The 23,975-nt window shown below is 49.5% G+C and overlaps 1 protein-coding gene across 5 annotated transcripts; it reads right to left on the reverse strand.

Moving 5' to 3' along the window:
- Window positions 1-708: 708 nt before the first annotated feature.
- Window positions 709-20,958, reverse strand: PLIN3 (perilipin 3). Of its 5 annotated transcripts, none has more exons than XM_043466276.1 (8): window positions 20,864-20,958; window positions 17,664-17,745; window positions 13,008-13,206; window positions 12,777-12,859; window positions 11,344-11,641; window positions 6,572-6,771; window positions 5,137-5,262; window positions 709-1,491 (listed from the first exon to the last, which is right to left on the reverse strand). In XM_043466276.1, the coding sequence occupies exons 2-8, from the start codon at window positions 17,727-17,729 to the stop codon at window positions 1,150-1,152; spliced, it is 1,314 nt and encodes a 437-aa protein (XP_043322211.1). In that variant the 5' UTR covers window positions 17,730-17,745; window positions 20,864-20,958; the 3' UTR covers window positions 709-1,149. The 5 variants fall into 5 exon arrangements, with proteins under 5 accessions (XP_043322211.1, XP_043322207.1, XP_043322208.1 ...); XM_043466272.1 differs by having other exon boundaries at window positions 709-1,494; XM_043466273.1 differs by having other exon boundaries at window positions 709-1,494; window positions 20,838-20,913.
- Between the last annotated feature and the right edge of the window lie 3,017 nt (window positions 20,959-23,975).

Raw genomic sequence — 23,975 nt, forward strand, 5'->3', positions numbered from 1 at the left:
CAAACACAGCGGCTGGAAACCACACACGTTATCATCTGATAGTTCTAGAGGTCAGAAGTTTGGAGTCTTTTTTATATATATAATCTATATGTATATATATTATATGTGTGTGTGTGAGTTGCTCAGTCGTATCTGACTCTTTACAGCCCCAGGGACTGTAGCCCGCCAGGCTCCTCTGTCCAGGAGATTCTCCAGGCAAGAACACTGAAGTGGCTTGCCGTTCCATTCTCCAGGGGATCTTCCAGACCTAGGGATCAAACCCATGTCCCCTGCATTGACAGGTGGATTCTTTACCACCTGGGAAGCCACCAGGGAAGCCTGATAATAATGGTATCATTCTCTAAAAACATACTGATACGTCTCCAGTCAGTAACGTCCAGGTGAAAAAAGACATATTAATATGTGTGGTCAGTAATGTGTTAATTGAATCCCATTTGCAAAGTCTCCTTTGCCATGTGAGAAATCAGGTCATCAGCATCTTTTGGGGGTCACACGGTTCCCCCACACACCTGGGAAGGCCCAGTACAGGAAAAGAGGTAGGCTTCTCCCTTCCGCTGGCTGCCTGGGATGTGGCAAAGGGGGCAAGACTCTGGCAGGTCAGTGGCGGGGAGATGAAAGACCCCCACAGCCCAAGACGGCCATACAGAGACTCGAGTTGTTCAGCTGCTGAAAAATTAAAAAAAAAACCACACACATACACACACAATATATGAGGCCTGGACTTTGCAGGTAAAATTTATTAAGGCAACGCTGAAGCCTCCCGCACCCAGGGCTCGCTGCGCAGGCCTGAGCCCCCTCCTGCTCCAGACTGTCAGCTGCCCTGCCCTCACCTCACCCCAAGAGGCCCACCTCCCAGCGGTCCAAGTCCACTCGCTTAAGGCTGACAACCAGGGGACTCAATGTAGAAAAAGGGTGTGGGATGTAAGAACTATATTCCTGGTTTTTAAGGAAGAAAAAAAAATTGGAAACTTCTAGAAAAAAAGAAATTTCTTTTCCTGGAAATCTTGTCCTGATGATGGATGTGACACTCAGGACACGCTTCCTCCAAGCTTGGAGAGGATGAGGGACGGGTCAGATTTGAGGGGTCCCCGGTCACTCGCCGGCCCCTCAGAGAAGGCCAGAGCCCTCTGAGCCCTCCTCCAGACTCTCCTATTTCTTCTTTTCTGGGGCCTTCTCGACGATTCCGGGGGCGAAGGGGCCCACCAGCCACGTGATGGGTGTGTTCTGGGCCACATACTCCACCAAGTGGTCCAGGGCCTCTCGGGCCCTGGCCACCTGCTCGCGGCTCCGTGTCAGGACGCTGCTGGACAGATCCTGGAAGGAGTGGATGCCAGAGAAGGTGGCTTGGAGGTCCTCGACCTGCTGGCGAGCCTGGAGCGCCTGGTCCTTGATGTGGGCAGGCAGACCCTGGAGGCTGGAGCCCAGCGAGGCACAGGTGGTCTGGAGCTGCTGGGTGATGTCACGGAACATGGCGAGTGTCTGGGACTCGACCTGCTGAGAAGGGGCAGGGTGGGGCGTGACGTCAAGACCCCTTGCTTTGGGGGGTAACAGGACTCAAGGGGCTTCCCAGGTGGCTCAGTGGTAAAGAATCTGCCTGCCAATGCAGGAGATGTGGGTTCGATTCCTGGGTTGGGAAGATCCCCTGGAGAAGGAAATGGCAACCCACTCCAGTATTCTTGCCTGAGAAAATCCCATGGACAGAGGAGCCTGGAAGGCTACAGTCCACAGGGTGGCAAAGAGTCAGACACGATTTTTGACACGACTGAACAACAACAGGACCCAAAGACCAGGAAAGAGGAAATGGGGATATTCCACCCACCTTGGGGAAACCCTTTCCCCAGGGCACGGAGGCTCAGAATACCGGCGCTCTGAGTTTCAAACCGTGCCAGATAATCGCCGGTCAAATTGAAAAACAGGCACAGAGATATTTTCAAAGAAGATACGCAGACCAATAAGCACGTGAAGAGATGTTCAACCTCATTAGACATCAGGGAAGTGTGGTTCAAACCCACAATGAGACACAACTCACCCACACTAGGATGATTTGGGTTAAAAAAGACAGATATGGGGGCTTCCCTTGTGGTCCAGTGGTTAAGAACCTGCCAGTCAAAGCAGGGGTCACCAGTTCGATCCCTGGTCTGGGAAGGTTCCCACATACCTTGGGGCAACTAAGCCCATGCACCCCAGAGCCTGTGCTCCGCAACAAAAGAAGCCACTGCAGAAAGAAGCCTGTGCACCAAAACAAAGAGTAGCTCCCACTTGCTGCAACTAGGGATAGTTCGTGCAACAACACACACCCAGCACAGCAAAAAAAAAAAAAAAAAATTTGTTTTAAAAGAAGACATATATGGGATTTCCCTGGTGGTTCAGTGGTTAAGACTCCATGCTCCCAATGCATGGGGTCCATGTTCCATTCCTGATCAGGGAACTAGACCCTGAATGTTAAAACTCAAGATCCTGAGTGCCACAACTAAGGCCCAGAACAGCCCAATAAATTTGAAAAAAAAAAAAAAATAAAAGATCGAACAGGTGCTGGCGAGGATGGGAAGAAACTGGAACCCTCATATATTGGAGCGCAGCAGTCACTTTGGGAGACGGTCTGACAGTTCCTCAAAATAGTAAAGTGTAAGCCTAAATAAGCACTTGACTCAGCAATTCCACCCCCTAGACTTCCGCCCAAGAGAAAAGAAAGTGCACGTCTGTGCCAAGACTGGTACACAAACGCTCAAAGGGGTGTTATTCACAGCCGCCAAAAGCGGAAACAACGCAAATGCCCATCTGCTGGCAAACAGGGGCACAAAATGTGATTCATTCACACACCGTGACGTTCTCCCGCCAAATAAACGGGTGAAGCCCTGACACTTGCTGCCATGTGGATGGACCTTAAGGACACGATGCTCAGTGAGAGCAGCCATACACCACATGGTGTATGATTCCATTGATATGAAATATCCACAGAAAGTACATTCGCGGGTTCCAGGGCATGGAGGAAGACAGAAGCGGGGTGTTATTATACTGGGGAGACGGTCTCCTCTTGGGGTGATGGGAATGCTCTGAATTATTAACACAGTTGATAGTCACACAACCCATGAATATACTAAAACCCACTAAATTGTACACTTTAAATGGGTCAGTTGTACACGATGTGAATTCTCTCTCAAAACTTCTTTATTTATTTAATTTTGGTCTCACCACACAGCATGTGGGATCTTACTTTCTCGAGCCAGGGATTGAACTGGGGCCATGGCAGTGTAAGTCCTGAGTCCTTAACACACTGGACCACCAGGGAATTCCCTCAAACTTTTTTAAAGTACAAGATCCTGAATTTTACACCTTAATAAATTTGTTTTTGAAAAAGTGTTTGTTTGTTTGTTTTTTAAATGAGAAGGTCTGGAAGAACTTTTGAGGCAGAAGTTGTAAGCAGTGGGGGAGACTATGGTTGAGATAAGAGTCCTTGAAAATTTCTGAGTCTGGGGAGGAAATCAAAGCAGGCAGGGACCCTAGACTGTCCTGAGCCTGGTCAGCTGAGAACTCTGGCTTTGAACCTGGCCAGGAGGTGCTGCCAGGATCAATATCTATCTTTTCTTCAGCAGTTGGGGGATTGGGGGAGATGGTTTTAAGTGGTTAGGGTCTGAATGTGCAAAGTTTTACAGAGATACAATATCTTTAGAAATATAATTTTTTTTTAACACTATGTGCCTTATGTGTCAATGTGTGTGTGTGTGTATATGTAAAATAACTCACATACCAGGAAACTCATGCTTTTAAGTGAACAATTCAGTGATTTTTTTTTATATAGTACATTCACCAGGTAGTGTAACCAGCCCTTCTATCTAATTTCAGAACATTCCATCACCCCAAAAGAAACTCAAAAAAAAGAGGGAATTCCTTGGCGGTCCAGTGGTTAGGACTCTGAGCTCTCACTGCCAGGGGCACAGGTTTGATCCCTGGTCAGGGAACTAAGATCTCATAAGCCTCTTGGCTTGATCAAAAAAAAAAAAAAAAACACGGAAAGAAAAAGAAACTCCCTCCCCACTTACCCCTCTCCCAGCTCCCAACAACCACTCATCCACTGTCTGTGTCAACAGATCAGCCTGTTCTGGACGTTTCCCATCAGTGGAATCACACCCTGTATGTTCTTCTGTGTCTGCTTCTCTCACTGAGCATCGTGTTCTCAGGGTCCATCCATGTGTTAGTGAGTGTCGGGCTTCCCGCCTTTTCACAGCTGAGTGATGCTTCCGTGTGTGGAAGGACCACATTTTGTGATACATCATCTGCTGATGGACATCTGGGCTGTTCCACTTTGGGGCTGTTGTGACTCAAATACTGCTGTAAACACGTATGTTCATTTCACCTTAATGACCCTGCAGATGGTCCTGCACCCCATTCACAGATGGGGAGACTGAGGCCCAGCAAGGTTAGGCTGAGAACCAACAGTGCTAGGATATTAAAAGAGTCTCTAACACAGACAGGCTATGGTTCAGAATGAGGCATGAGAATTGTTTAAGGCAGCAATTCAGAGAAAGCTTGGATGAGTGATGGCACAGGTGGCAAAAGTCAGGGCTCGTTCAAGAGACCAGTGCTAAAATGGACTAGAGGGCCAGAGCGTGCCAGTGAGCAGCAGTCATGAGGAGCCTGGCGGGTAAATATGAAGGATGTGATGGGACACTTTGATGGGGGAGAGGAATCAGTCACTCAGTCGTGTCTGACTCTGTGACCCTATGGACTGTAGTCGGCCAAGCTTCTCTGTTCGTGGGATTTTCCAGGCAACAATACTGGAGTGGATTGCCATTTCCTCCTCCTGGGGATCTTCCCGACCCAGGGATTGAACCAGTGTCTCCTGCACCTCCTGCATTGGCAGGCAGATTCTTTTATCACTGAGTCACCTGGGACGCCTGAGGAGTCAGGGCTCAAGAAAATGGAGCATGGCTTAGAATTCAGCAGGTAGAGGCCCATCCCAATCAAGTGCCCTGTGGTTCAGAAGCAATACGTGCACCCAAGAGTAGAAATCCAGGCAGGCATCCCGGAGGAGTGGTCATCAGGTCCTGAAGGCAGTTAATGGGAGGAGGAGCTGGGGAAAGCATGTGGAGAGGGGAGCCAGGGCCCCAAGCACCCAGTGCCACCCCAGGTGGGTACCTCTGGCTTGGCTGCGTCCTCTTCTGGGCCCTGCAGCCGCTTCTGGTTCCAGCCAAGCCACATCTGGTGTAGTTTCTCCTGACCTTCCACCAGCTTCTGATCGACGCCCTGCTTGACGGTTTCCATCTGGGGCAGAGGGAGACAGACGGTGGCTGCCTCAGGGATTGAATGAAGCTGGCAGAGCCCCTGGGGATCCACAGGAACGCTGGGGAGAGGCAGGAATCCACAGGAAGCCCAGGGGGTTGGAGCCCTGAACCCTAGGACCTTAGGATGTGACTGCATTTGAAGACAGGTCTTCAAAGAAGTGATTAAGCTAAAATGAGGTCATTAGGGTGGACCTAAAAGATGCTTGCTCCTTGGAAGAAAAGCTATAACAAACCTAAACAGCATATTAAAAAGCAGAGACATCACTTTGCCAACAAAGGTCTATATAGTCAAAGCTATAGTTTTTCCAGCGGTCATGTATAGATGTGAGAGATGAACCATAAAAAAGGCTGAGTGCTGAAGAACTGATGCCTTTGAAATGTGTTGCAGAAGACTCCTGAGAGTCCCTTGGACTGCAAGGAGATCAAACCAGTCAATCTTAAAAGAAATCAACCCTGAATATTCATTGGAAGGACTGATGCTGATGCTGAAGCTCCGATACTTTGGCCACCTGATGTGAAGAGTCGACTCAATGGAAAAGACCTTAACACTGGGAAAGGTTGAGGTCACAGAGGATGAGATGGCATGATGGATGATGGATGATGATGCATGGCATCATTGACTCAATGGACATGAATCTGAGCAAACTCTGGGAGATAGTGAAGGACAGGGAAGCCTGGTGTGCTACAGTCCATGGGGTTACAAAGAGTCAGACATGACTTAGCGACTGAACAACAATGTTTTTATACGACTGGTGTCCTCAAATAAAAAGGGGCTATTAGGTGGACTTCCCTGGTGGTCTATTAATTAAGACTGAAAAAAAAAGACTCTGAGGTTCCACTGCAGCGGGCACAGGTTCAATTCCTGGTGAGGGAGGGAACTAAGATTCTGCATGATGCACAGCATGGCCAAAAAGAAAATAAACGAATGAATGAATTTTTTTTTAAAGGGGGATGTTAGGACACAGTCGCATGGAGGAATGACCAGGTGAGGACACAGAGAGAAGACAGCATCTACACGCCAAGGAAAGAAGCCTCAGAAAGAACCAACCCTACTGACATCTTGATCTTGAACTCTCAGCCCCTAGAACTGTGAGGCAATAAATGTGTGTTGTTTAAGCTGCCCAGTTTTGGGTACTTGGTTACAGCAGCCCCAGCAAACTCAACCAGGACTGCAACTGCATGAGTCGGCCCAAGCAGATATGCAGAATGGGGAGGAACAAGCCACCAGGCGTGGGGTGGGCTCACTGGTGCATATGCTGCTTGCCACGGCCCTCCCCACGGGACCTCACCAGGGTAAGCGTCTGTGTCAGCTGGTGCAGGGCCTCCTGTGCCCTCTGCCTGGTGTTCTGCAGCTTGCCCAGAGAGTGTTCGTAGGCCCGCTGGCGCAGCCTCTCCGACAGGGAGCCCAGACGCACGAAGTAGCTCTGCTCCCGGCGCTGCTGGGCCACCGAGGCGATGTCGAAGCCCTCAAGGGACGTGGCGAGGCGGGCTGCGATGGGGAGGCAGGAGAAGAATGGTGAAGGCAGAGTTTATGCCCTGGTCCGCAAGCATAAAAGGATCTCCCTCCCTTGCTTGGCTTTTTCCTCATCTGTGAAATGGGTAGGATGGGGGCCAAATATCCTGGGATTAAGAGGCGTTAGACTAATGTGAGGGTCTGAACACTACGACCCTTGGACCGTATCTGCCCTGCCTCCAGTTTTATATGATCCAACCTGTGAATACAATTGTGCATGTTCGTTATACGCTGTCTACAGCTGCTTTCAAACTATAGTGGCAGAGTATGTGGCCTCTTAGCCTGCAGAGATTAAAATATTGTTTGGGAATTCCTGGTTAAGTGGCTAAGATTCTGTGCCCAATGCAGGGGGCCTGGATTTGATCCCTGGTCAGGGAACTAGATCCCACATGTTGGAACCAAGAGTTTGCATCCCTCAACTAAAGATCTCGTGTGCTGCAACTAAGACCCCGTACAACCAAATAAATAAATAAATATTTTTAAAAATATATTCATTATCTGATCCTTTACAAAAAAAGTTGGCCAATCCTGCCTGTATAGGTCCTAGCATATATTAATAGTGGTCAATCTTTTGCAATGTTCTAGGTGCTCTGCATGCATTCTGTTTTGTCTTTTTTTTTTTTCTGGCCATGCTGTGTGGCATTCGGGAATCTTAGTTCCCCAACCAGGAATCAAACCTGTGCTCCCTACATTGGGAGCCTGGATTATTAACTACTGGACCACCAGGCAAGTCCCTCGCATGTATTCTTGTTAAGTCTTAAGAGCTCTAATAGGGAAGTACTGTCATCCCATTTTTACAGATGGGGAAACTGGGGCTCAGAGAGATTAACTGACTTGCCGAAGCTCACACAGCTGGGGCTCCACAAGTCAAGATTTGACGCCAGGCCCCATGCTCTTAACCATGATACTTGACGGGAGAAGAAGTCTGAGCCACAAGAGAAGCATCTTCACAGTAGTTAAGGAAAAGTTAGGACTGTCTAGTCCAGAAAATACCCATAAAGTTACAAGGCAACAGGATGGAAATCCATCTATCTTGATAGTTTGATCCTATCTTATTCTGCTCCCTGTAGACTTTAAGTCTTAAAGTTTGAGTTTTGTAAGTAACCTTATCTGGATTTGAAATGCCCTATAGCAGGGTCTGCAAATACAGCCCCTGGGCCGAATGCCACCTACTTTTGTGAACAAAATTTTATTGACATGCAGTCATACCCATTCATTTACCTACTGACCACGCTTCTGTGCTACAATAGCAGAGTTGCATAGTTGGAACAGAGGCTGTATGGCCCAAAAAAGCCCAAATTATTTACCACCTGGCCTGTCAAGAAAATGTGGTCCCCTGAAAAAAAGCTATATTAAAAAAAAAAAAAAAAAGGAACCCCCCTGGTGGTCCAGTGGTTAAGACTCCAAGCTCCCAATGCAGGGAGCCCAGGTTCAATCCCTGGTCAGGGAACTAGATCCCACATGCCACAATTGAGAGTTCACCTGCTGCAACTAAAGATCCTGCCTCCCATGACAAAAATCAAATATTTGTTCTGCATTCTGCAACTAAGATTCAGAGCAGCCAAATAAAATAAATAAATAATTTTTTAAAAAATAAATAAAAGTAAAAACTAAATGAGAAAGATAACTAACAAGGACCTACTCTATAGCAAAGGGATCTATACTCAATATCCTATAATATATTCTTTTCCTGTAATGGAAAAGAATCTAAAAAAGAATATATTCATATATGTATGTAAAATGGAATCACTTTGCTGTATAATTGAAACTACCACAACACTGTAAATCAACTATATTTCAATAAAATTTTTTTAAACTTCAAAAAAAGGATTATACAATGTATAAAACAAACAAATAACTGAACAAAAATACTAAACACACGGGACATTTAAAAGCAACAAAAACAAACAAACAAAAAAATAAAAGCAACAAAAACAAAAGTTGGCAGCTTGGGAAAAACAAACCTGCCCCATTCTCCTGACCAAAGACAAGTCTGCAAAGACTAAATCCAAACCAACAACATTCTGAACCCAGGCTACTGGTCAGAACTTCTCCATGGCTCTCTCGGAACCCTGGGGCTCTGCCCTCGGAAGTGAAAGCAGCTTTGTTATTTAGGCCAAGGTTGTCTGGCAACTGACTCACTGGAAAAGACCAATGAGAAATGATTCATTGGAAAAGACCTGATGTGGCAAAAGATTGAGGGCAGGCGAAGGGCATGACAGAGGATGAGATGGTTGGATGGCATCACCAACTTGATGGACATGAGTTTAAGCAAGCTCTGGGAGTTGGTGACGGACAGGGAAGCCTGGCGTGCAGCATGCCATGGGGTCATAGAGGGTCAGACACGACTGAGCAACTGAACTGAAGTGAGCTGTCTGGCAGAGTCCAGGCATGTGGGAGCAAGATGGCAGGGCCCCTGGAGGGGGCAGGTGCCCTTGGCAAAGGGGAGACCCAGGAGACGGGGGGAGCAGGGCTATTCTGGCAGGAGCCCATGAGTAGCATCCCAGCTATAACATGGCACCTTAACTCACAGACTCCCCAGCACCTTAAGCACCGCTCTGCACAGTGATTTCGTCCTTAGTTGTTGTTGTTTATTCACTAAGTCGTGTTCAACTCCTTGTGATCCCCTGGACTGTAGCCCGCCAGGTTCCTTTGTCCATGGGATTTCCCAGGCCAGATTAGTAGAGCGGGTTGCCATTCCTTCCTCCAAGGGATCTTCCCCACCCACAGATCCAACCCACATCTCCTGCACTGGCAGGCAAATTCTTTACCACTGAGCCACCAGGGAAGCTGTTCATCCTTAGCAGATGGACACAAAAAAAAGCACAGAAAGTCAAAGCTGGTCAGATAGATCTGTTCTCTGAAGTGGCTCCCAGGCCTGGCTCACAACCTGCCTCCCTGCAAACTCTGCGTCTTCCCCTGCCTTCTGCTGACCAAGACTCACAGCTGCATTTTACTCCGTCTGAGCACTAAGAGGAGCCAGCAGGCACTGAACTTAGGGTGCAAGATGGAAGACATCAGGTGGATCCCTTCCTTCAAGAGATGCAGGGTAGTTTTGAAAACTCAAACACCAAGTGACATGCGACCCTCAACCCAGGAGCTGCAGGGCCTGAGATCCTTGGCCCTGCTCCCCCTGGATGGAGCATGGTGTCTGGGTACACGTGGCCCTCGGGGACCCTTGTTGCCATGGGCACTGGTGTGTGCAACACTGGTACTGCTGGAAGTTCCCGGCACGGTGTGCAAAGGATGGCCGTGCCTCGAGCGCAGGGCCAAGGCCAACTCCACAAGCCATGAGTAGGACTGGCCGCTTTGTCTCAGTTCTTTCACCCCTGGTTTATTCCTGCCACCATCTGGTCTAGCCCCACCACAGCTCACCTAGACCATCAGGGTCTCCTCTGCTTCCCACCCCCACAGTGTCTTTCCCATAGCAGCCACCAGAGGGCGCCTGTGAACACTGAGTCAGGCCTCGCCCCCTCTGTTCACAGTGGTCCAGGGTTCCCATCTCCCTAGGGGTAAAAGCCCAAGTCCTCCCATGGCTCACAAGGCCCTCCACAATCTGCTCCCGTGCACTCCCTGCCCTTTTCCCTCTCTCTCCGAGGCTCACTGTGCTCCAGCCACACGTGCCTCCTCCCTGCTCCTCCCACAAACATCAGGCACCACCCTGTCCCCTCGTCTCTCTGCTCGGACATCAGCACAGCTTCATATACCTCAGGGCAAGGTCACCTCCTCAGAAACATCTCCTTTAATCTAATTTCTGTACCCTTGAGACTTTAGGTTCTATGAGGGCAGAACTTTGTTCACTGACATATCCCTAGAACCTGGAAGCAGGTTTGGCATATGACTGGTGCTCAAGGTTTGAACAAATAGATGCCTGGGTATGGGTAGAATGATAGAGAAGAGTTTCAGTGATTTCATTCGGGGACTTGAGCACCTGCTGGGCACCATACAGGGGACACAGCTTCTGCTTTGTGGAATTGATGACTAGACAGAAATCAGAGCCAAGTCAAGGGAGGTTTCAGGACACAACATGGGCAAGGAATGGTGTGATTTTTTATGGGGGATGTGTGGGGTGTGTGGCATGTGAGCACAAAGCTGGAGGTGGAAGGGAACGAGCCATCTAGATGTCGTGTAAGGGTTCCTGGTAGAAGAAAAGGCCAGTGCAAAGGCCCCGGTGTGGGAACACATGGGAAGGATGGGCAAGGAGGCCAGTGAGCCTGGAGCAGAATGAATGAGGGCAGGTGGGTAAGTACAAGGGAGCTTCCAGGAGGATCGGGGCTGTTACCCACAGGGAGATGGGAGCCCTGGAGGGCGGCCAGCAGAGGAGGGGCCTGACTTGAGTGCTCGCCGGCGCCCTCTGGAGGCTGCTTCAGGGAGGACAGATACCATGCACCAGGGCAGAGGAACCAAGCTGATAGAGGTGGGTTAAGACAGATGGGGAGAGGCGGCAGGGACCAGAGGACAGGCTGTGAGGGGCAGACTCCAGCTGGCTAAGAGGGACCCACATCAGATGGTCTGGGGAGGGGTTCCAGAGGCAAGGCCTGCACTCACCGAGCTCGGCGTCCGTCATGGGCAGGTGGTTGTCCACCCACTCCTCCGACTTGCCCAGCGCTGTGTCCACCCCACTCAGCACCATCTGGCCCACACGGGAGCCCACGACTGAGTGGACGCCGCTGGTCACCACGGACTTGGTCAAGTCTACGCCGCTCTGCACGGCACCCCGGGTGACGTCCACTGCCTCGGTGACTCGGGAGGCCACAGTGTCCTTGGCACTGGACACTGTGCTGGACACAGCCTGTCGGGCCCCTGACACCTTGGACGACACCAGCTCCTTGGTGTCTGCCAGGACCTACAAGAAGGGCCAGCATCAGCATCTCCATTCTCCCTTTGTACCTAGGTGCCCCCACCCCTGCACCCCAACCTCTAGGTGGGCTGAAGGGAGGAGCTCCAGCTCCCGGCTGATCCTGAACGGTGAGAGCAGTTAAGATCACATGCTCTGGGGCTGGATGGCCCAGTTAGAGTCCTTGGCTTGATATATCCAAGCTGTGGGTCCTCAGGCAGGTCACTTGACCTCTCTGGGCCTCCACTTCTTCTTCCCATGGTGTTATGGGCTGAAGGGTACTGAAGCCCCCAGGACTTCAGAATGTGACTGTATTTAGTGATGAGAACTTTAAAGCAGTAATTAAGGTAAAATGAGGCCATTATAGTGGATCCTAATCCAGTCTGTCCCTTGGGGCCAAAAAACCAAAACATAAAACAGAAGCAAGACTAACAAATTCAATAAAAACTTTAAAGATGGTCCACATCAAAAAATCCAAAAAAGTAAATTAAATAAAAAATAAAATTTAAAATAATTAAAATTAGTAACTGAGCTCCTCAGTCATACTGGCCACCTTCTAAGGGCCGAACACCCACATATGGTTGTTGGTTTCCATATTGAATGGTGCAGAGAAAGAACCTGTGCAGAGAAAGTTCAGAGACTTGGCAGCCTGGTCTACAGAGAAGGAACGGCATGTGCAAAGGTCCTGAGGCAGCTCTGAGATGGGTGTGTTCACTGTCTCTGCTTTCCCTTGCCTCCCCAAGATGAAAGCTCCATGAAGGCAAGGGCTCTGTATCCATCACCCTGTCCCATACATGTGAGACTGATGTGACTGAACTGGAGGACGGAGGCCAGCCCGGACAGAATGGAGCAAGTGAGGTGGGCATAGAGGGTCAGGGGGCAGTGGAGCCAGACCAGGTGGGACCACCAGGAACACTCTGGCTTTTGCTCCGGGCAAGGTGGGAGGCCCGAGGGGGTTTTGGGCATACCTGGCTAGCGTTCAGAATGTTCCTTCAGCTGCCCAATGGGGAGGGGGTGGGAGAATAAATGTGGTCACATTTGTCTTTTACAGTTAAGCTGAGACCACAGACCCCCTACCCTGGTAGGGCGCCAGTCTTAGTGGAGCATCCTCTCCACCCCGCCCCTCATGGAGGGGGTTAGTCACCTTCTCCGGCGGCTGCTGCAGGATGGGCAGATTCTCTTCCAGTTTGTCCAGCCCCCTGTGGGCGTATTCACTGGCCGAGGTGACTGCGGGGGTGGGGGCGATAGACAGCTGATGGTTACTGCGCATGCATGTTCCTCAGGGGCTCTGGGAGAGTCCACAGACACCGCCCCGCCTCCCCCACCCGGAGATAGGCCGGAGTGGACAGTCCATGGGCTTCCAGGCTTCACTCACGCTGGGGTTCCAGCTTGGACAGGATGGGCTGGGCCCCACTGACCGCAGCCGCCGTGAGGGTCTTCACCCCCTTCTCGGCCGCGTCGCAGACAGTCTTGACGCGGGGGTGGCTCTCCTTGGTGGACGTGTAGGCGGCGGACACCATGTTGCAGGTGGAGCTGATGAGGGGCATGCCGGCCACGCGGTCCACCACGCTGGGCTACGGGCAGGGAGGCTCAGGCCAGGGACATGGCTCGCCTCCCCCTCTCTGCACTCACTCGGTTGCACAAGCCAGGAACTGCCCGGTTCCGCCAGGCGCTTCCTCTATCTTGGCCCCGCAGCCCACTTGTTTGAACATGACCTTGACACCCACGGTGAGCCAGGCAGTGACAAGACAAGAGAACCCTACTGTCCTGGAGCTCAGGTCTAAAACTGACGTCAGTAAACTGTGCCCCCCATCCCACCCCCAGGGCCAGCCCACCACCTGCTTTTTCTCTTGCCTGGTTTTTTGTTTTCCTAACGGCATTATTGAAATCTAGCTCATACGTCATAGAATTCCACTAGTTTGAAATGCACGATTCAGAGGGTTTTAGTGTGTTCACAACGTTGTGTAACTCTCACTGCCTAATTTCAGAACTTATTGATCGCTCTCAAAAGAAACTTGTTGTCATTGACTGTCACACCCTTGCCTACCGGCCCCTGGTAACCATGAATCCACTTTCTGTCTCTGTGGATTTCTGCCTGTTCAGGACGCTTCACAAAAAAATGGAATCACACGTGGCCTTCTGTGTCTGGCCTCTGACTCAGTGACATTTTCAAGGTTCATCCATGCAGTAGCGTGTGTCAGTGCTTCACTCCTTTTTTAAAAAATTGTGGTAAAATACACATAAAATTTACCATTTAAATAATTACATGCACAGCTCAGTGGCATTAAGTATACTTACATTGTTGTGCAACCGTTGCCAGCATCTGTCTCCAGATTCTCAACTTCTTAAACTGAAACTCTGTCCCCTTTAAACACTGACTCCCCTCTCTTAGCCCCTGGCCCCACCATCTACTTGTCTCTATGGATTTGACTCCTTTGAGGACCTCTTGTGAATGGGATTAGACGGTATCTGTCCTTCTGTGCCTGGTTTCCCTCACTGAACACATCTTCAAGTTTCATCCCCATGGCACTGCATGTCGGTACCTCATTCTTTTATGGTATGATATTCCAATCTACCTGGTTTTCGTAAATAAAGTTTTTTTGGCACATGGCTATACCCATTCACTTATGTATTGAATATAGCCATTCTTAACCTACAAGAGCAGAACTGAGTAGTCAGACAGGCCTTGTGAGCCTCAGTTTCCTGACGCATAAAATGAGAAATCATTTCTGTCCTAAAGGAGTTGCAAAGGTGACCCATGTGAAGACGCATACAGAAGACTTAAGTCTCATAGGTTCTACCTGTAGAATTTGTGCAATCGCCAGTCCCAGGAGGTTGGGAGTATTATTCCAATTTTACAGATGGGTAAACTAGGGCAAGAAGCAGCTAAGTCAAGTCATCCAAGGTCACAAAATTAGCCAATGGCAAAGCTGGACCTTGGACTCAGGCAGTCCTCCTTCAGCGTTTGCTCAGGTCTCTTCAGAAATTAATCACAAATTTACCACAAAACCCAGCAATGCTGCTCCTATGATTCTACCCTAGAGACAGGAAAACACATGTCCACATAAGGCTTGTACATGAATGTTTTCACCAGCACTATTCGCAATGGCCAAGAAATGGAAAAAAATCCAAATGTCCATGAATGGGTGAATGGATAAAGAAAATGTGGTATAAAGCATGTTTTTAAAAATTCATAGCCTCCAAGGACTTCCCTGGCGGCTCAGTGGTAAAGAATTCACCTACCAATGCAAGAGGTACAGGTTCCATCCCTGGTCTGGGAAGATCCCACAAGCCACGGAGCAGCTAAGCCTGTGCGCTAGAGCCCGGGAGCCGAAACTGTCCAGCCCTGCGTCCTAGAGCCGGAGCTCCACAAGACGCCAGCGCGATGAGAAGCCCGCACACTGCAATGAGCAGCAGCCCCCGCTCGCCACAGCTAGAGAAAAGCCCGCATACAGACACACAGACACACACACACACAAATACAGCCTTTGAAGGGCTAACAGGTACAAGGAAAGACTCTCCACGTCACAACTTGTTAGGAAAATTCAAGTCAAAACTACAATGAGATACCACCTCATACCCCACACTCACTGTGATGGCTACTATCAAATGAACAGATATTAATAAGGGATGGTGGGAATGTGGAGGAGCTGCAGCCCTTGTGTGCTATTAGTGGGAAAGCAAAATGATGCCACCACGATGGACAACACCATGGTGATCCTCAAAAAACTAAAAATGGAATTACCACACGATCCAGCAGTCCCACTTCTGGGTATATAGACAAAAGCCATTGAAAACAGAATCTCAAAGAGATATCTGTATGCCCGCAGTCAAAGAAGCTTTATTCACAATAGCTAAAATGTGGAAGCAAGCCAAGTGTCCTGTGGTCCATGCACACAGTGGAATAGGATTCAGCCTTAAAAAGGAAATTCTGATACAACACGGGTGAACCTTGAGGACATTATATTCGGTGAAATAAGCAAGACACAGGACAAATACTGTATGATTCCACACAGAAGATTTTATATTTTTTTTTGGCTGTGGCTTGTGAGATCTCAACTCCGTGACCAGGGATGGAACCCTCACCCTCTCTAGTGGAAGCACAGAGTCCTGAGACCACCAGGGAAGTCCCAGAAGGTTCTACTTTTATAAACATGATTCTACTTATTTTACTTATACAAGATGTCCAGTGGGTAAAGCCATTGGCAGGAAGCAGGTTAGCGGTTGTCAGAGGCTGGGGGAGAGGGGAACGGGCCTGACTATTAGTGGGTGTGGGGTTTCGATGTGGGGTGAGGAGAGAGTTCTGGAATAAGACAGTAATGATGGTTGTACACTGTGAATGTACTTAATACCACTGACCTGCACACTTCAAAACAGTTAAAATGGTATATTTTTAGGTTATGTGTATTTTACCATAATTTTTAAAAAGGAATGAGAAAACTAATAAGGACCTACTATATAGCACAGAGAATTCTACTCAGTATTCTGTAATGACCTATGAAAATAGAATCTAAAAAACAGTAGATATACGTATAACTGACTCACCTTGCTATATAGTAGAAATGGACAACATTGTATTAATAATGTATTAATTATTAATTGCATTAATAAATAAAAGTCAACTGTTGCTGTTGTTGTTTAGTCATTAAGTCATGTCTGATTCTTTTGTGATCCCATGGGCTGTAGCCCACCAGGCTCCTCTGTCCATAGGATTCTCCAGGTAAGAACACTGGAGTGGGTTGCCATTTCCTTCTCCAGGGGATCTTCCCAACCTAGGGAATCGAACCCTCGTCTCTTGCATCCTGCACTGGCAGGAGGGTTCTTTACACAGAGCCACCAGGGAAGTCAAAATACTCCAATAAAAATTAATTTAAAAAAAAGTAAGGGAACAGAGCACCAACAGATGCTATCAGTACAACATAGAGGGACTTCAAAAAGATAATGCTCAGTGACAGAAACTAGATACAAAAGGGTATCGTAGTGTATGTCTTCATTTATACGAAATGTCCAAAACAGGCAAATCAGTAGAGACAGAACCTAGATAAGGGGTTCCCAGGAGAAAGAGAAATGAGGAGTGACTGCTAGTGGGTATAGGGTCTCTTCTGGGGGGAGATGAAAAATGTCCAGTGTGGTGGTGATGGCTGCATATGGGTAATTTACTAAAAATCACTGAGTACTACTCTTCATGAGGGTAAACTTTTTAAAAATGCTTCATCATCTTTTTTTTTTTTTGGCTTCGTTACGGGGCATATGGGATCTTAGTTCCCCCACCAGGGATTGAACCTATGCCCCCTGCAGTGGGCATGCAGAGTCTTAACCACTGGACTGCCAGGGAAGTCCTCATAAGGGTGAATTTTATGGTATGTGTATGTGCATGTACAAGTTGCTTAGTCGTGTCAGACTCTTTTGAGACCCCACGGACTGTAGCCCATCAGGCTCCTCTCTCCATGGAATTCTCCAGGCAAGAACACTGGATTGGGCTGCCATTTCCTTCTCCAATTATGGTATGTGAATGATACCTTATTTTTAAAATATCATTTAGGTATTTTTAAAAAGGTGTTTATGAAAAGGGGCTTTGGGGAACTCCCTGGCAGTTCAGTGTTTAAGATGCCTAGCATTTACTGCTGAGGGCTGGTTCACTGTTGAGTTCCCTGGTTGGGGAACTAAATCCCAAGAGTCCTGGCACGGCAAAAAAAAAAAAAATGTAGCAGGGGGAATTTTATTTAAACTGGGAAGAAGAAGTGGAAATAGAAACTGACTTTCTTAGAAGGAGGACTCTAAGAGAACCTGTAGAGACAGGAAAGATCTGCCTGGGGGAGCCAGGCAGCTTCAAACAGGAGAACCCCTGTCCTCCCAAGAGCCCTTGGAACCCCAAGTTCTCCCACCTTCGCCTGTTAATGGGGTACCTGCTAGCGCCTAGTACTCGACACACTTGGAAAGGTGTCTCTCGACCCCCCGGTGCTGCCAGCAGCCTCCTGCCAAAGCTCCCCCTGTGGGAAGGCTCCTCCCACAAATCCCAGGCCTTCCTCACCTGCTGCACCGGTTCCTCCGCCGTCACCTGGGTGTTGGCAGGGGCTTCAGGCTCGTCAGCAGACATTTCTCAGAAGCACGCACTGTGGACAGAAGGACTAGTCAGGGTACAGCCTGCCTCTCGCTTCCCTCCATGGGGAAGGCCCGGTTCATACCTGCCCTCAGGGCTCCACCACCCCCCAGTTTCCTAGAATTCTGCCTCTAGATCAATTACACGCACTTGTGAGCCTGTTCAAAATGGTGCTGATTCATCAGGTCAGAAGTCTGCATTTCCAACAAGCTCCCAGCTGTTGCTCAAAGCAGATGGTCTTGGGGCCACAACTTAAAGAGCAAGGTCTGCGCACAGCCCTCCAAGGGCTCACCTGTATCAGTTGTTGTCGCTTAGTCATTCAGTTGTGTCTGACTCTTTGTGACCCTGTGGACTGTAGCCCACCAGGCTCCTCTGTCCGTGGGATTTCCCAGGCAAGAATACTGGAGTGGGTTGCCATTTCCTCCTCCAAGGGACCTTCCCCACCCAGGGATCAAGTCTCCTGCATTGGCATGTAGATTCTTTACTGCCGAGTCACCTGGGAAGCCCCACCTGTATCAATATTATGGTGCAAAACCCCTGGAGTTGGCAAGTTGTCAGTTACTACTGGATTTCAAGACATCTTCCCTTTGACCCAGAAACCTCACTGCGGGGACAGTCCCACACTGGTACTGCCACGTGGACAGAGATCTGTGTACCTGTGGGCTGCTGAGAAGAAGGGCAATAAAGATAGATAACAGTGGTAGCCCAGGGCAGTGGCTGAAGACTGTAAAACTTACACATAATTGACACAGCCCATGTCTGGGAAGATGCCTGGAAAAGGGAATGGCTACCCACTCTAGTATTCTTGCCTGGAGAATCCATGGACAGAGGAGCCTGGCGGGCTACAGTCCTTGGGGTCGCAAAAGAGTTGGACACTACTGAGCAACTAACACAACAAGATATTGTTAAGAGACCAAAGGGCATGAGTGGGGCTAAAGTTTTTGCTTATAACTTTTTAAAGAGACTCAGGAAGAAAGATCGTGTAGCTGGGGCAACCCTCTGACTTGTGAGCCAAGTAGAGAACATTACCTGTTCAAAAAAAAGTTAATGTTTAAAAAAAAAGCTAGAGAGACCATGCCTGGCCCCAGTGTAGGTCCAACAAATCAGTCTCAGGGATGTGGTAAAATCAAAAGAGAGGTTCCCTGGGTGAATCTAATGCACACATTTGCAGGCAAGATAGCAGCCACAGGTGTGCTCCATTTTCCTGGCCAGGTGAAAAAACTAGAGCATTGTCAGATTAGATTTCAGGAGTCCTGGCCCCATCTATGCTGGGCAAGTGGGCAAGGAGCTGATGACCTCGTACTGATAACCTCATAACCTGATAACCTCAGTCCTCTTATCTGTAAAATGGGGCTAAACCTTCCTTAAGGCTGGTTCCCCAAGTGTTTCTTTTTTTTTTTTTGGTCATACCACACTGCATGTTCCCTGACCAGGGATCAAACCTGTGCCCCCTGCAGTGGAAGCTCAGAGTCTCAACAACTGGACCACCAGAGAAGTCCCCCCCAGTGAATGACCCCCAAGGTCATTCTAGGAGAAAGCCTCTGGTGAACCCCTGACCTCGAGTCTGAGCATTTTCTTCCAGACATTGTGTTTGCCATTACCTAAATGGAACCCAGGCTTCCTAGAACCTGGGAAGTGGTAAAGACCCTGCCTGTCAAGGCAGGAGACATAAGTTCGAACCCTGGGTTGGGAAGATCCCCTGGAGGAGGAAATGGCAACCCACTCCAGTATTCCTGCCTGGAGAATCCCAAGGACAGAGGAGCCTGGCAGGCTACAGTCCATGGGGTCACAAAGAGTTGGACGTGACTGAAGTGACTTAGTATGCACATGCACACACACGAGTGGAACCCAGCAAACCGATGTTTTGAGAGCACCAGTTCTGGTGTCCAAACTGGGTTTCTAATCCCAGCTCTGCAACTTGCTAGCTGTGGGAGCTTAGGAAGGCAACACCCCTTCTTGGAGCCTCACTTCCCACATCTAGGAAGAGTCCTAGCACAGAGTCCCTGCGGATTGGAGGAGAGACTGCACGTGTGGCCTTAGCTTGGGACCTGGCACATAGTAGGTGCTCAGTAAATGGATCCATTTCACACCACTCTGTCTGCCACACAGAAACTTGTGAAACCAGCCAGGATTGAGCTTCTGCTTGGTACAAAGGTCCCCCACCTGAGAAGTGGGGCGAGGAGGCACATCCACCCCTGGTGACCATCACCTGACTCCTGTTCTTTCCCTCACCTTCCCCAGAGTCTGAGTTCACCTGGACAGCACACAGGTCCTCCCTCCCATCCGTTTTGTCCATCCAATCCCTCTGGAACCGGTTTAACCAAGGACAGCCATTGCAGATATCACGCCCCCCTCCCCCATAAAAGTCCCTGGGGGTCAGCAACCTGCCTGCAGCGGGCCTCAGCTGTGAGAGCAAGAACTGGCTGAAACGGGAGTCACGCAGCCGTCCAACTGCAGCCAGGATATGCTAAGATCCAACTTCCAGAGTTCTCCCGAGAAGGAACCCAAGCCTCGGCTCTGGTTTTACAAAAGTCCCAAGGACTCAGATAAGGGGTAGGCCTTCCCACCGCCACTTTGTGCAATCCACTGGCCACACCCACCCAGGAGAAGGGGGCGGGATTGGCCCCACCCCCTCCCAGGGACAGCTGGAGCGCCAGAAGGAGGGCAAGGGAGGGGCCAAGTCCCCAGGCGCCAAAACCATTTGGAGAGGAAGGGGCTTTGCTAGGCAGAGGGATTGCTCCCCTGGTGGGGGTTGGGGGGGAATTCCTACGCGGAATAGGCTGCGGCCTGTCTCCAAAGTGCGTCTGCAATGCAGGAGGATGTGGTTTGGGACGGGGGACTTAGCCCCCCGCCCCAAGCTGCCACTTCTAGGGTGCTCTTTCGTGCGCTTCCCCCCCCTACCCCCCAGAGTCCTAGATATTGAGAGAAGAAAGTCTGAAAGTCTAAGCCTGTTCTAGAAGTTGAATTTTTCTGGGGAAGGAAGAGTGCTTAGCCCAGGCTGGAGACCCCTCCCCAGGCCGCGGAGACGAGCAGAGTCCCCAGGAAGGCCCCCCCCGTCCCTACCTCCCTTAGGACACCCCAGGACCCACTGGACCCAGCCCCCACCTCAATCGGGGCCCCTTGCCTCTCACCGCCGTCAGCGGGACGTCCAGGGCGCAGCCGCCACTACTTCAAGGCCAGCTCCAAAACCGTCCAGGGCCGGACCAAGACCAGCGTTTATATTTGGGGGCGGGCGCCCGGGACTGACGGGCCGAAGGACCAATCTGGTTGGGGGCCGCCTGCCGCCAGGCCACGCCCCTCGCCTGGCTTGGGAAGTTGGAGCCACAAGTGAAGTCCAGGAAAGGCTGGACAAGGGCGGCCGTGCGCGCACCCTCCCAACTCTGCACCCAGTTGGCGACACCCGTACGACCCCGGAGCCAGTCCAGGAGAGCCCCCTCCCCGTCTGGGACCCTGGGAACTCGGCGATGGGAGATGATCCTAGGGTCCCGGGTCCTTACCCAATCGAAGCTGTGAGAACTCAGAGATCATTGCGTGAGGCCTCCCGTATGTCAGGCGCCACCACTCCATCCCGACCCCTCCGAGCGAGGGTGATGGAGCCGGCCCCATCTAGCATGATGAGCAACTTGCCCTGACCTGTATCGTGCAACTCAATCCTCGCAACACTATGTGTCCCTTTCTCACCTCATTTTACAGCTGAGTAAGCCGAGGCCCAGCGAGCAGGAACCAGGGACAGTGCAGGGGCCAACCCTTGAATCTCTGACTCCTGGATCAACTCCCTCCTGAAGATGCATCATTTGGATTCCCCCACCCCACCACCAGTCCCCCAAATCCTTTATTTTCTTTGTCTATAAACCAAAGTCTCAAACTCAGATGGCCCCAGGGACCAGGCAGAAGGTTAGTGCTTCTGCTTGAAAAAAAAAAAAAAAAAAAAAGTGATAGCAAGCGTTTCCTCCAGGGAGCAGAGTTTTAACCCTGAGGGAGACACTCCAAGGTATTCACAGATCCATGGGGATTCTGGACTTAGACAATGTGTCCTTCCTCTTAAAAAATTTGACCAAATGAAAATCAATGGAGCTGTGTGACAGAGTTTTCAGAGATTTTGGGAATGTTCTTAAACTGTGTGCCACCCAGAATAGTGGCCACCGACACCATGTGGCTATTGCACACCAAGAAACTGAACATACATTTAAGTAACTACATGTAACTTGTCAGATTTCTGAGTCTGAATCCCCAGAATAATTAAATCAGGTATATAAAATTATCAAAGAAAAAAATTTCATATTTGTGGCATGCTTTTCCCCCCGATCCATTCGTTTTCCTACTCATTCATTGAACAGTTCTTCCTGAGCTGCTGTGCTGGGCGCCGGGAGCCTGGGAGCAAAAGGCAGGTTCCAGCCTTGTGATGCTCACCACCCAGTGGGGACTGGGCCATAAACAAGATAAGTGAGTGGAATGCACAATGGGTCAGGTGGTGGTAAATGCTACCAAGAAAAGCAAAGGACTGGGATTGAGAATGTGGCGGCTGCACTTTTTAATAAGGTAGACAGGGGTGGCCTTTTAGACTGCCATTTGAGTATAGAAAGGAGGGAGGAGAGGAGGGAGCCACAGAGAAATCTGGGGAGATCTCTGATGATAGAAACAGCCCATGCAAAGGCCCTGAGGCCGGACCATGCCTGGTGAATTGGTGGTTGTTGTTGATCAGTTGCTCAGTCATGTCCGACTCTTTGCAACCCCATGGACAGCAGCACGCCAGGCTTCCCCGTCCTTCACTATCTCCCAGAGTTAGCTCAAACTCGTGTCCATTGAGTCAGTGATGCCATCCAACCATCTCATCCTCTGTGCCCTCCTCCTCCTCTTGCCTTCAATCTTTCCCAGCGTCAGGGTCTTTTCCAATGAGTCAGCTCTTCGCATCAAGTGGCTGAAGTATTATAGTTTCAGTTTCAGCATCAGTCCTTCCAATGAGTACTCAGTGTTGATTTCCTTTAGGATGGACTGGTTTGATCTTCTTACTGTCCAAGGGACTCTCAAGAGTCTTCTCCAGCACCACAGTTCGAAAACATCAATTCTTCGGCACTCAGCCTTCTTTATGGTCTAACTCTGACATCTGTAGTGAATACTGGAAAAACCATAGCTTTGACTAGACGGATCTTTGAATTGGAGGTGCAGTTAAAACCTGATGGAGGGACTTCCCTAGTGGTCCAGTGGCTAGAACTTTGTGCTCCCAATACAGGGGGCCTGGGTTTGATCCCTGGTCAGGGAACTAGATCCTACATACCACAACTAAGACTCAGCACAGCCAAATAAAATTAATTAAATAAATATTTTTAAAATGATTTGACCGAGGCAGAGTGAGGAGAGGGAGAGAGCTGGAGGAGAATGGGTCTGGGGTGGGCAGAGCTCAGAGACATGAAGTGATTTGTCCAAGTTCACACAGCTGGGAAGTCACCAGGAGATATGTATGACTGGTAGCCTTCGGCTTCTGAGTGGCCTTCAGTGCTGGGATGTGGCCAAAATACCCCTGGTCAAGGGGATGTAACTCAATTCGGATTTGGAAAATTGGTGATTTTGGTCTTGGTGATTTTGTGATTGGTGATCTTGGTGATTTTGTCCCACATCTTCAACCCTGGCACGGGGACCGTCTCCACCTCCCGTCTCTTGTGAGCACAGCCAAGAGTGCACGCGTGGGGGGGGGGGAGGGGAAGGAAAGGTGGCCACACCATGGGCTGTTAGCACCACTGCCTCTTCCTCCTGGAAGCCTTCCTGCTCGCCTCCCCAGGCTCGTCCAGGCTAAGGTTGCCACATAAAATACAGAATGATCAATTAAATTTGAATTTCAGGTCAACAAAAAAATACCTTTTGGGGGTTTAAGTGTATTCTGTGAAGTACTGGATCTATTTATACTAAAAAATTATTCAGTGTTGGTCTAAAATTCAAATTGAGTGGGGCATCCTATTTATTTTATTGTTTTGACTGAACCTGACAACCCTACCCGCAAACGCATGTCCATTTCTCTGCTCCAGCCTTGTCCTCCTGAAAACTCTGTCACTTCCCAGCCTTGGGTGGGGATGCTCTTTGAGGACAGCACCTATTCCCAGGAGCCCTAGGGTGGCAGGTAAGAAATTGCTGCTGTTTTCTGAGCAATTTTGTTACATTATTCAGCGGCCTGATTTTGATTGTCCCCATTTTCTGGATGAGGAAACTGAAGATTCAAGAGGTGTTGTAATCAGCCCTGGGACACACAGC

This window comes from Cervus canadensis, chromosome 4 (genome assembly GCF_019320065.1).
Source record: "Cervus canadensis isolate Bull #8, Minnesota chromosome 4, ASM1932006v1, whole genome shotgun sequence".
In the NCBI taxonomy this organism is placed as follows: Eukaryota; Metazoa; Chordata; class Mammalia; order Artiodactyla; family Cervidae; genus Cervus; species Cervus canadensis.